A 14313-nucleotide genomic window follows, 5' to 3' on the forward strand; every position below is an offset into this window, starting at 1 on the left:
TACTGGCAAGTCTTCCCTTGTAACTATCTTATAGGGCTGTGGGAGTTTAACATTGTCAGTTATCAAGACATCTTCGTCCTAAGGAGTTAACCACAATTGTTATTTTTACCATTTCAGTCTTCTATTGTATAACATTCTACTATAGGAATAGTTAATTTTATTCATTTTCAATTATCATTAAATATAATTTATCTTCTTTTTCTGCAGTGTCCTATCATCAAGTACCCATAAAATCAAGATGTATGAAGATATCAGTAGAAGTTGAATGTCTGCCAATTCACTTACACTTCTGTAAGGTAACTAAAAATCTGAGATGCAGGCACAAAAACAACATAAAATGTGTGATATATAGATAAAAAAGCGTTTGCAGGTGCAATAAATGCCTGTAAATGTAATGTAAATGAATTTTGTAACTGAATAATAGAGTTTCCATCAAAATATTACCTACAAACACTACTTGCATATTTTTTGTAACTGAACATGACTTTATTGCTGAATGCCAATGATTGACTCTCTTAATGCTGCAAATGTAGATTAGATCTCTAATAAAGACTTCATTATTGTCACATAGATTAAGCTTTGACATTACTTTACACTTAAAAAATTCTTTAAGACAGCTGATATGCATCATTACTGTCTGTGTTAGTAATGAGTTATGTTTAATGTTATTTCAGTTTGACTGTTTGACTGTATCATATTGAAACAGATCAGACACAATTATAAATGGCATTATAATAGTGTCATTCTGATGTTTTAGTAAATAAAAGATTGTTATTTTGCTGTGAGTTTATGGTTAATAAAAAATATCTCCAATCAGAACTTAGTAACATTTTTTTGTGTGTCTGTGTGTGTGTGTGTGTGTGAAATTTTAGTCTCTCAGGTGAAACACTGGTAGATTACAGCCATAGCTCACAAAAGGGCCTGCCAGACCTACATAAACTCCAATATTTCTCATGAAATATTACAAAAGCTACATAAATGATTAATTTTTAATATTTCCTTTGTGGTTACTTGCATAATACTTACATACTTTGGTGAACATAAAGAGCACATTCATTGCACTTGTACTTTGATAACTGAATACCAGTCCACCCAATTACAACAAAGAAAATACAATATAATTTGAGACATTGGTTTTAATTTACTTTTGTTTGTCTTGCAGTAGTTCTACTAGGTATGTAAGGAATATATAAAGTAAGTTACACATGTTGTACCATCTTAAGACCCTTGCACAACAATATTGGCACAATGTCAAAAGAGAGGACATGTTTGGGTTTCCTGCAGACAAAGTTCTGCTGTGGTACGGATAACAAATGCATCACATTGTGAGACAGGAATGGCATGGGAATTGGAAATGTACTCCCCAATTGAAATATACACCAAATGCAATGTCACGTCCAGCCACAGTGAAATAGTGCCAACAATTTGACCAAGGTGACATACATATATGGATGATGATGATGATGATGATGATGAAGAAGAAGAAGAAGAAATTTATATCTTGCTGAAGGAGAAAAAGAGATTTTCCAATGATGAGGACATTCACACAATAGTTCTTGAATGGCTCCATGATATCAAGGAGCCGACTGCTATTATCGAGGAGTTCAACAATTGGTAGAAAGTTCTGATGACTCTTTACAGACAGTTGCCAACCATGTGAAACTTCCTGGCAGATTAAAACTGTGTGCCGGACCGAGACTCAAACTCGGGACCTTTGCCTTTTGCGGGCAAGTGCTCTACCAACTGAGCTACCCAAGCACGACTCACGCCCCGTCCTCACAGCTTTACTTCTGCCAGTACATCGCCTCCTACCTTCCAAACTTTACAGAAGTTCTCCTGCGAACCTTGCAGAACTAGCACTCCTGAAAGAAAGGATATTGCGGAGTCAAAATCTAAGACGCATGACCACAGCCAGGTGTTCCAAGCAACACGTTCAGTCTCCAGTTCTATGAGTCAGGGAGCAACAAATGGGCTGCAGGGTGGCAGCTTTTGAAATATGTTAATGCATGGACTGCCGCATGCTTAGTGATGCATGTGTATTGTGAAGCAGTAGTAAGAAAGCCATACTCCTTAAACAGATGTCTACAAGATGATTGTGGGTGAGCACCACATATTATTCCTACAGCACACTTTTTTGCAATGAAGACTTTCTTTCTTACAGATGAGTTACCCCAGAACATTATTCCATATGATATTATTGAATGAAAATATGCAAAATATATCAAATCACTGATTTGTCTCTTCCCCAAGATTTGCAATGATTCTAAGTGCAAATGTGGCTGAACTAAGTTGTTGTAGGAGTTCCAAAATGGGCTTTTTCCAATTTAAATTCTCCTCAGTATGGACAACTAAGAATTTTGAAGTTTCCACGCTATTTGTGACTTACTCATCATTGTTTCACTTATAATTGATGTAGTACCCCTGTATGTGCACAACTGAACATGTTGAGTCTTTTTAAAATTGAATATATGTACACAATGACCTAGGATTGAGCCTTGGGGAACCCATATGTGATTTCTCTTCAGTCAGAATTACATCCCCAGACTATATTGATTGAATTATCATGTAGAACTTTCTGCATTTTTTTGGTTAGATATGACATTATCCGTTGGTTAGTTACACCATCAATCCAGCAAAACTTCAATTTATCTAGGACTATATCGTAATTCAGATGTCTCATGCCTTTGACAAGCCACAGAAAATACCAACGAGCACTATTTTTTTTTTTTTTTTTTTTTTTTTTTTTTTTTTTTTTGTGGTTTTCGGGCGCACAACTTCAATGGTCATTAGCGCCCTGACTACTCTAAGAATGCACCGCGAGGCACAAGTTGACAACAACAACTAAAAGGGAAAACACAATAAAAGACAGACTGACAGGCATAGGATTAAAAAACATCATCAAATGTCCTTAGCGAGGTGTGTCAAATTGATAAAACAAAGAACACGAGCAGCTGCTCGTGGGTCATCCGCTAAAATGGCATCGAAAGTATTAGGCAGGTTAAGATCGAGGTGCAGTGTGTTAAGATCAGGACAGGACATTAAAATGTGTCTAACCGTCAGCAAGTGCCCACATGGGCAGAACGGCGCCGGCGCAGCCATCAGCAGATGGCGATTGCTGAACCGGCAGTGTCCAATTCTTAACCTTGCTAAAACGACCTCCTCCCGCCGAGAAGGGCGTGAGGAGGACGTCCAAGCCACGGGAAGAGGTTTTAAGGCCCGAAGCTTGTTGTCGGTAAGTGCAGCCCAATCGGCATGCCACAGCGACACAACGCGCCGACAAATGACCCTGCTAAAATCGGACGAAGGGACACAACAAGAAGCTGTCCGAGGCTGGAGGACCGCAGCCTTGGCCGCGGCATCTGCAGCTTCGTTCCCAGGGATATCGACATGGCCAGGAACCCACATAAAGCTAACCGGCGTACCGACGTCCACCAGCTGCTGAAGAGAGCGTTGGATCCGGTGTACGAAAGGGTGAACCGGGTACGGATCACTGAGGCTCTGGATGGCGCTCAGGGAATCTGAGCAGATGACATAAGCAGAATGTCGGTGGCGGCAGATGTAAAGAACAGCCTGGTAGAGGGCAAAGAGCTCAGCTGTGAAGACCGAACAATGGCCATGGAGCCGGTATTGGAAACTTTGTGCCCCGACAATAAAGGAACACCCGACCCCGTCATTGGTCTTAGAGCCATCTGTATAAATGAAAGTCATGTTGTTGAACTTCGAACGAAGTTCCAAAAAACGGGAGTGGTAGACCGAACCGGGGGTGACCTCTTTTGGGAGCGAGCTGAGGTCGAGGTGAACGCGGACCTGAGCCTGGAGCCAAGGTGGCGTGCGGCTCTCGCCCACTCGAAAGGTTGCAGGGAGTGAAAAATGAAGGTGTTGAAGGAGGCGACGAAAGCGAACTCCAGGGGGTAGCAAGGCAGAGACATACAACCCGTATTGAAGGTCAAGAGAGTCGTCAAAAAAGGAACGATAAGACGGATGGTCGGGCATTGACAGTAGCCGACAGGCATACCGACAAAGCAGTATATCGCGCCGGTAGGTGAGTGGCAATTCGCCAGCGTCAGCATGAAGACTCTCTACGGGACTGGTATAAAATGCTCCGATCGCAAGTCGTAAACCCCGATGTTGTATGGAGTTGAGGCGGCGTAAGATGGATGGCCGTGCAGAGGAGTATACGAAGCTCCCATAATCCAGCTTGGAGCGGACGATCGACCGATATAGACGAAGTAGGACGGTTCGATCCGCTCCCCGAGCACTATTTTGTTATATAGTGCTTGTAAAATCTGATGCATGAACATGTAAATGGCATTCTCAGTAGCATGATCCTCCTGAAATTCAAACTGTGATTTGCTGAAGATGTTATTGTTGCTGAGTTGAGGTACTATTCTAGAATACATCCACCTTCTCAAAAATTTTGGAAAATGATGTCAGCAGTGAAACAGGTTGATAATTACTGACATCTCTCTTATCACCTATCTTAAAGAGCAGTTTCATAACAGGATATTTCAGTCTCTCTGGGAAAATGTCTTGAGTTAGTCCATTTTAAATATTTCAGGCCAGGCCAGGTACATGGTGTTAGGCGTGAGGCCACAGGGGGCCATACGGGATTCAAAGTGCTAAATCAATATAAACAGACTAGTCAATGAAATAACAGCAAGTACAATGATGGACAGAGGGTGTGGCTTCTCGTCAGCTCATTTTGAAACTAGTTGGCCACAGTTGACAGTTTCATAAATGAAGTGAATAGCTGAGGCTGCATTTTGAGAATGAAATCCTATCACTGTGAAAGACTTGTATTACCAATGACACATCACTAACACTTCCATAAATTTCCTCCTGTATCATAGGTGTAATTGCCACTAAATAAAATGATTATGATCCTAATGACAGATGTGAAACTCTGTAGTGGCAAATGTAGGTTTTATGAGCCTGGTTGTGCATGTACTGAAGGCTTTCATGACTGGATGACATAGCTGCTGATAAACCTTCTGGGATGTGAGGTTGTGGTCCAAGAAACTCTTCTGTTCCTGATGTTTCACCCAGAACTGCGCTGGACATCCTCAGAGGCGCTCCTCCGCTGAGTCTTGCCGCCTGACCAATCAGATGTCTGAGAGCTACATATAAACTGTAGGAAAGGGGGGGTGTGGGCAAAGTAACATGTAATGAGCAGAGATAATCCATTTCAAAGATAAAACTTAACTATTGATTGTCATCTTGTCAAAGATAAAATTGTCTAGTGATTCTGCAGACTACTGTCCATATGTCGCTAAGTTTCATTGCCTCATCTTTCCTATTAAAATTATCCTGATGCTTATAAATTTTAATAGCTTCTCTACATAGTCGTGGATAATAATTTGACATTGTAGATAAAATTTCTGTTTTTTGAAAGCTTCACTTCATGGTTTCCCGAGTGAAGAGCATGCTCTGCTACAGCTGATTTCTCTTTTTTTCCTAGTCAGGAAGTGTGTGTTTCTCTATTTTGAGATTTTCTGAAAATGTGACTTATATGAATCCTCGCCATCTTTTTGAGCAGGCGATCACAAAACTGGGTCTTAAATGTCCTCCCCTTCTGTCCCTTCTCTACCCTTGCTTAACACTTTCACTGTGGCTGATGATTATAAAACAAGCCATGAGCCAGTGCGGCTGATGCTTATAAGCGTCCGCGCTCACTGTCGGATTACTCAGTCTAGTTGCAGCACCTAAGCTAGCATCAAAGCGTGTAAACTTTTGTTTTGTGTGGTCAGTTATCAAGTGTACATTGTTTGCAATGGCAGCTAATGAACCGACACCTGGACCTTCCAATGTGAAAAGGAACAGGAAAAGTGTTAAACTGATGAAGGAACAGTTACTTAGTGTACTAGATGACAGTGATTTTCTGTGTAGTGAGGACGAGGCATACCACGGAGATTGTCATTTAGAGGCTGCAGAAGAATTGCAGAGTGATGATAGCGTGGAAGCACAGCTTTCAAATCTGTTTCGTGACAGTGCCGAATCTGACGATACGGATCACAACGACTGTGTGGAAATCGATGACGAAAAAGAGCCCGATCTTTCACACGGAGATAAACCAGGTGAGTCCTGGCATAAAGAACCACATAATATGCAGTATCACCCATTTACGAAGGAAGAAGTTTTGCAAATTCATCCTGCTGGCAATTCTCCTATGGATTTCTTCAGATTATTGGTAACAGACGAATTGCTGCAACTTGTAGTTGATGAAATGAACAATAACACAGTAAACGTATTGCTGAGTGAAAATACAAAAGAGGGATCTAGGATCTGTAAATAGAAACCTCTAAGTATAGGCGAATCACTAGTTAGTTTTCCTGGAAGTTTCGTTACATATGGGTAACGTTAAATATCCGCGATTACAAGACTAGTGGAAGGAAGAACCGCTGTTTGAGAATAGAGGAATAGCGATCAGTATCAGCAGAGACTGGTATTTGATCATATTACGCTCTCTCCATTTTGCAAAAAATCCACTTCCAGGAAACCCAAAACCAGACGATCGTTGATATAAGATACGATCTACATTGGATTATTTTAACACGAGAATGTCCCAAGTGTATTACCCGGGGAGAGATTTATCAATAGATGAATCAATGATTCTTTGTAGGGGAAGATTTTCATTTCGACAATACATAAAAAGCAAACGTACCTAATCAATATGGCATTAAGATGCACATGTTCAATATTCCAGACCGTTTCATAAATAAGTGCGCTGTGTACACGGGAAGTAGGGGAGATATGGGGGAAAAGGTCACACGGAAAAGGTCGTTTTGCATTTGATGGCAGAAAAGCTGTATGTTGGTCATACCATTTATTTGGACAATTATTATAACAGTTTTCATGTAGCTACAACTATGTTGAACCTAAAAAACACTTTCCACAGGAACTCTGAAATTAAGTAGGAAATATACCCCCGAAGACGTCGTATCGGCAAAACTTGGGAGAGGAGAGACAATTGCGCGGTATTCTAATGGCTTTATGACTGGAAAATGGAAGGAGCGACGAGAGGTTTCCTACATTTCCACAGAACATCTAAACGTTATGGAGCAAGTGACGAAAGCACACCAGCAAATAGTCACGAAACCTTTGCCTATGATTAGGTACAATGCGTGTATGTCTGGGACTGATAAACAAGATCAGATGTTATCGTTGATATAAGATACGATCTACATTGGATTATTTTAACACGAGAATGTCTCAAGTGTATTACCCTGGAAGAGATTTATCAATAGATGAATCAATGATTCTTTGGATTATTCTTTGTATTATTTATGTGAACGAAAGACTATCCGCTGGCTGAAAAAACTATTCCATCATGTCATTGACATGCTACTTTTCAATCCTAAATATCTGCACAACAAATACTCAGGAAATAAAATGACGTTGTACGATTACAGAATAAACATTATAAAGGGCTTCCTTCCACCAATGGACGTTCCCCGAAATGTGAGCAAGAAACATCACAAACAAACACATGTTGTGCAAAAGCGGGAAGCTACTGCAGGGAAGAAGCAAGTTATGAGGAAGCGGTGTAAGAAGTGCGCGGAACAAGGCAAGCGCACTGATACACCATACAAGTGTAGTACAACCTGCCCAGACAAACCTGGATACTGCTTGAACTGATGTATAATTTCCCATAAGTAGCAAAAACGCGATAATATCGGGGAAATTCAGATTATCAAAGACAACTTCTTTTATTTCTTTTGACATTACTTGGTTTCTTTTTATGACGTGAAAGGTTAGAACTTTTTTTCACAACTACTCAGAAAATGAGGTTTTCTTTTGTGTTAAGTTGACTTACTTCATATTGTGTTGTAAAGCGTTCACTTCAGTTTTTTGTGAAAGAATTTGTTGTGCTAAATTTGTTATAATAGCACCACAATTGAAGTGATGGCAGACACGAGAGAAGCCTCCACGTAGGGTGTGTTTTGCTTACTAATTTCTACACATCTGGGCATCCCCTGGGCGTCTATGATAAATGTAAGCCGGCCGGAGTGGCCATGCGGTTCTAGGCGCTACAGTCTGGAGCCGAGCGACTGCTACGGTCGCAGGTTCGAATCCTGCCTCGGGCATGGATGTGTGTGATGTCCTTAGGTTAGTTAGGTTTAATTAGTTCTAAGTTCTAGGCGACTGATGGCCTCAGAAGTTAAGTCGCATAGTGCTCAGAGCCACTTGATAAATGTAGGCGGCTAATTCTCTCATACCTGGAGCAAACATGCTACTAAATAGAAGAACTCTATCAGAGTCAATCTTAAAAATGCGCATTTGAAGTAAATCTAATTTCAAATGAATCCAGTTTCCTGTTTCCTTTTTTTCCTTCTTAAGAATTTGCGTTTTGGAATCCAAATTTTCCCTGAATGCAGTGGATTTGTTACTCATTTGAACTGTATTTTTTGTTACATTATCAACAAATCACGAACATTTGAATGATGCTTGTGAACCCTATAGCTGTCAGACAGCAAATAGATTTTAAAACATGACCACAATACAGTCGAAGCTTATTTGAAGTAATGCATCTAAAATGTCATCATTAAGTCAGTATAGAATATAATCCCACAGATCTTACAACGGCTTGACATCGGCCTGTAGCTCAGGTGTGCCTAGGAGCCTCATCTCTGATCGGTGCCTGCCGTTTCAGAGTGTTACCGGTCCGCACTCGCACGTTGCCAGGCCGCACTGGAGAGTTAAGTGCCTGCACCGATACCGCAGCGAAAGTGTCAACGTGGAAATTTTACATATAGTTGACAAGGGATACAAAATGAACCTTTCAGAAGAATTTGAAATATATAAACATTCCCACCCAAATTCAAAAGATTTGTTGAATGATCAATCTGCAATAAAAACAGATGCTATTTTGATTGCATATCATCTGTTACAAAATGTGAAAATTAGCCCATTCCTTTTATATATTAGAACTATGTGCCATGTTTTTCAAATGTGTTACATATAACTCCTTTATATCTTGGTTATATTTTTATATATGCTTTTATATAAATTCCTTGCTGCTAGCACAACAGATAAATGGATGTGATTCAGTTCCCGGAAACTGTCAATGTATGTTTACAATAATCATGTACAATATGAACATTTCTGGGCATACCATGGCGTTATGCTTCTATGAAGAATATATTCAACATCTGCCAAACCAAAATTAAATAAGTTTCTGTAATACACTTCTTGTAGTTCACATAAATGTATAGCCAAGGTCTAAAGATTTATAATATCTCTAATTTTGTAGACTTCTGAAGATGACAAATTAATATTACTGCTGGCATTGGTCAGGGTCTTACAACTGGCATTCAAATACGGAACTGATGGGCTCAATAGCGCCATACTCAATCAGATGCAGGATAACAACAGCCCCACATGAATAGTGCCAGGAATACGTACATATTATTGACTGAGCCATGCAGGATAGTACAGCCACATCAGGTACTTCGCATCAGGAAATGGGCTTTTTTGCTACAGGACAATATGCACACATACAGCCTGACAACATCTAAGAGCATTGAAAGGCTGTAAGCACAGTGACCAATGTTGTGGCTACCCTTGATGTGGCAGCAGCAGTGAAAGGCATGCCAACATTGGCACCACACTGCTTTCCACACAATTCCTGATTGTGTGGATAGCATCACAATCAATGTATCTGCACGTGCAGTTTCTGGGAAGAACAAATGTTGTCAGAATGCATTCATCTTATGGGCACAACACCATGTGAGGAGGTACGGGATGCCACTGGGTACATAACATGGTTCACATATCCAGTTATTTGGGTAGCGGCCATTAGGTTTCTGACAGGTTTAGGCTGCTGGCTGTGCCCTATGTTCAACATCTCCATGGTGTGACCTTCTAAGATGATAAAGCGAGACCCCATATTCCCTGTGGTTGGTGACCTACCTCAATACAAAGTATGTTCAGCTCTCTCACATACTCCAAAAAACTAGTCATAGGTTGCTGAGAGATTTGCTTGCTACCATTCAGCAGCCACAATGGTTGATTAACTCTCACCTAGAGTCGAATCAGCATATCTATCACCCAAGCTCTGCTCAACTTGATGCCCAGCTGGGCTAGAACCACTATTGTTGCTAGAGGTGGCAGCTCTGTGTCCTGAATTTCTTGCCCTGTATGACATCCAGTCACTTACAAATTTAATGGTTTATTCTTCCTGCTTTACTGAATACAAACTACATGAGGGAAATTCTGTTATTTGCTACCATCCACTGTCTTGAAATTTTTATGCACTACATTGTAGTTACGATTTGTTTTGCATTTTCCATCATACATGCTTGTCGTAAAATATTATTTTACTTCTTCCAGAAAATGCCACTGCATACTTCACCCTACATTTTTTGTATGGTCTGTTGTTTAGCATGCAACCGGTAGACCTTTTGAAGTAACAAATTTCTTGCATCTTTGTCTATCACTTTTTCCACCTTGTAATCTTACCCCCTCACACATCACTGTTAAAATTCTATGTCCTTGCACTAATTTTGAAAGCTTTAAGAGGCGTAAGATAGATAAAAGAATAACTTTTTACTTATCTTCATTATCTCATTGTTGTTGTCAGTGTGTCAAAGTCTTGTCTAGGGGTACATTCTTGCAGCTGAAATTTTGACTTTGTAGATTCTTGATGACTAAGTAACTTATGAAGATTTGTCTGTATTCTTGAATTTTATTCTTTGTCACATCTTTCAGCATCACACCATTTTTACATTTTCCACATTAAAAAAGAAAAACAAACAAACAATAATTTCACTGGAATGAGATTTTCACTCTGCAGCGGAGTGTGCGCTGATATGAAACTTCCTGAAAGATTAAAACTGTGTGCCTGACCGAGACTCGAACTCGAGACCTTTGCCTTTCGCGGGCAAGTGCTCTACCATCTGAGCTACCGAAGCACGACTCACGCCCAGTACTCACAGCTTTACTTCTGCCAGTATCTCGTCTCCTACCTTCCAAACTTTACAGAAGCTCTCCTGCGAACCTTGCAGAACTAGCACTCCTGAAAGAAAGGATATAGCGGAGACATGGCTTAGCCACAGCCTGCGGGATGTTTCCAGAATGAGATTTTCACTCTGCAGTAAAACTGTGTGCCCGACCAAGACTCGAACTCGGGACCTTTGCCTTTCACGGGCAAGTGCTCTACCATCTGAGCTACCAAAGCACAACTCATGCCCGGTACTCACAGCTTTACTTCTGCCAGTATCTCGTCTCCTACCTTCCAAACTTTACAGAAGCTCTCCTGCAGAGTGAAAATCTCATTCTGGAAACATCCCCCAGGCTGTGGCTAAGCCATGTCTTCGCTATATCCTTTCTTTCAGGAGTGCTAGTTCTGCAAGGTTCGCAGGAGAGCTTCTGTAAAGTTTGGAAGGCAGGAGACGAGATACTGGCAGAAGTAAAGCTGTGAGTACCGGGCGTGAGTCGTGCTTCGGTAGCTCAGATGGTAGAGCACTTGCCCGCGAAAGGCAAAGGTCCCGAGTTTGAGTCTCGGTCGGGCACATAGTTTTAATCTGCCAGGAAGTTTCAATAATTTCACTGTTGGTGACAAACTAAGAAAATGTCTACTTCCATCAGAGGCACACCCACCACTACTTACATTCTGCAATACTCACATTATTCTGTGGCGTAGAGCGCCATAAATATCGATATTTGTTCTGTGCGCAAGTGTGCTATCTTTGAGGAGATGGCTTTGGGGCAGGATGTTGGACGCTAACGGCAGTTAGCCTCCGGACTTGTATCTGTGTAGAAGCTAAGTGTGAATAAATCTGTATCTGAGAGAATTCTAGTTGTTTACCTACAACTATACTATATTCCCTCACTGGTGACCCCGACGTGATAGGACTAGCCCAGCAAGCCGGAATTTATGAAAATTGCAAAAGAACAATTGGACGATCTGTTACAAAAGGGAATAATTGAACCTTCTTCCGGTTGCTGGGCTAGTCCTATCCTGTTTGACCAAAAGAAAGACGGTACTTGGCGTATGGTCGGAGACTATAGGCATTTGAATGCCCGCACCATCATTGATAAATATCCGGTCCCACACATCGCAGACTTCAATCATGCGCTCGCAGGTGCAAAGTACTTCTCTGTTTTGGACTGTAAGCACACATTTCATCAGATTCCTATGGCTCCGGAGGACATTGAAAAGACTGCCATAACCACTCCCTTCGGGCTGTTCCAATACAAATTTATGCCATTTGGGTTGAAAAACGCCCCCCAAACGTGGCAGCGTTTCATCAATTAAACTTTATCCCATCTAGGCTTTTGTTTCGTATACATGGACGACATATTGGTTTTTGCTTCTACTTTGGAACAGAGTGAGGAGCGTGTTCAAATCGTGACAGATATTTTAGCGGCCGCTGGTATTGAACTGAACAATAAAAAGACTCAATTGCACCAGTCATCCGTCACATTCCTAAGTTATGTTGTGTCATCGGACGGTCTGACACCACCACAGGACAAGATCAAGCCTGTTCTCGAGATGCTACGACCTCAGACCTATAAGGAATTACACAGGTTCATCAGAACAGTTAATTATTACCGGAAACATTTGCCAGCCACTTCTGCGGTGCAGGCTCCTCTCACAGATGCTCTCGCTGGCCCACAAACTTCTGGCACCCGCCAGGTACCATGGACACCAGACATGGACAAGGCATTTAATGAACTCAAACAGCTGTTGGCCTCCGCTGTCACTATTGCTCACCCACGGGCGGACACCACAATGTTTATCACTACTGACGCTAGTGACAATGCTATCAGTGCAGTACTGAGTCAGACATACAACGATGTTACGACCCCCCCTGCAGTTTTTCTCAAAAAAGCTAAACAATGCGCAGAAGAAATACTCAGCATTCGACAGAGAATTACTTGCAGTTTACGAGGCCATAAGACACTTCAGAACTGATGTTGAGGGACGAGATTTCTATGTGCTCACCGATCACAAGCCGTTGGTTCCTGCCATAAAAAATCCTGCGGCTGATCCGCCCCCACGACGCTGTTGTCACATCGATTACATCTTGCAATTTACAAATTACATTCACTACATCCGAGGAGCGGACAATGTGATCGCTGATTTTCTCTCGCGTGTTGGTGCTGTCACAACCTTAATTGCCTTAACGGACCTACCTTGGTTGCAATCGGCAGACCCCGATACCATGCAGTTAATTTCAGACCACAGCTCCTCTCTCCAACCTGTACGCTCTACTTTCCCTGGCATAACTGACTTAGTGTGGTGTGATGAATCGACTGGTACGTTGCGGCCATTCATTCCTAAGCCCCTTCAATGCCAGGTCTTTGACAAACTACACACATTAGCACACCCTGGTGTCAAAGCTTCCACCCGTCTGGTAGCTGAACAGTTTGTCTGGAGAGACATGCGCCGTGACTGTCAGTCTTGGGCAAGGGCATGCATGGTATGTCAACAGAACAAAGTTTCCAGGCACACTTCTCCACCCCTTGGCTGTTTTGCCCAACCGCCAGGCCGGTTTCACCATGTTCATGTCGACCTCGTAGGCCCTTTGCCCCCCTCCGAGGGTTTCCGTTACTTGTTTACAGCTATTGACAGGATGACTCGGTGGGCTGAAGCTGTGCCTATTCTGAACATTACCTCTGAGACAGTAAGTCGAGCATTTTTAGATTTGTAGATCTCTAGATTTGGATCACCTGTTTACCTCACCACTGACCAGGGGCGACAATTCGAGTCTTCAGTTTTCTCTGACTTATGTAAAATTTGTGGTATTGTCAAAATTCATACTTCTGCATACCACCCCCAAAGCATTGGGCTTGTCAAGCGATGGCATTGCACCTTAAAGTCTGCCCTGCGTTGCCATGACTCACTATGGACAGAGGCACTGCCCTTCGTGCTTCTTGGCCTTTGTGCGACTTTCAAGGAAGACCTCAAGGGTTCCGTAGCCGAGTTTATGTATGGCCAACCTCTGGTTTTGCCTGGAGAATTAGTCACTCCGACCCCACTTCCACGGCCCTCTGAACTCCCTTCACTTCTTGAGCGGGTGCGCTTGCACTGCAGCAAAATTCAGCCGTCACCTCCGGCTGCTCATACACCTCCGCACGTGTACATACCGCGCACGCTAGACTCTTGTGAGTACGTGTTTCTCAGAGACGACTCAGTCAAAGCCCCGCTTCAGTCGCCCTACGCAGGTCCTTACAAGGTTGTCAAACGCTCTGAGAATAACATGGATCTCCTCATAAAAGACTCTATAACCACGGTCTCACTCAACCGAGTGAAACCACTTTTCATTGAGCCTCAGGTGAACCTCCCTGATTCTGCCTCCCCTGATTCTC

At 42.1% G+C, this 14313-nt stretch overlaps 1 protein-coding gene across 1 annotated transcript in view; it reads left to right on the forward strand.

The window, feature by feature from the left end:
• LOC126470892 (uncharacterized) overlaps positions 1-731 on the forward strand; it is a 124439-nt gene extending 123708 nt beyond the window's left edge. Inside the window, exon 9 of the mRNA XM_050098920.1 lies at positions 208-731. Within this exon, the coding sequence (XP_049954877.1) occupies positions 208-231 (24 nt within the window). The 3' untranslated portion in view covers positions 232-731. The remainder of the gene's footprint in view (positions 1-207) is intronic.
• The last annotated feature ends 13582 nt before the right edge of the window (positions 732-14313 follow it).

This window comes from Schistocerca serialis, chromosome 1 (assembly GCF_023864345.2).
Source record: "Schistocerca serialis cubense isolate TAMUIC-IGC-003099 chromosome 1, iqSchSeri2.2, whole genome shotgun sequence".
Taxonomy (NCBI): domain Eukaryota; kingdom Metazoa; phylum Arthropoda; class Insecta; order Orthoptera; family Acrididae; genus Schistocerca; species Schistocerca serialis.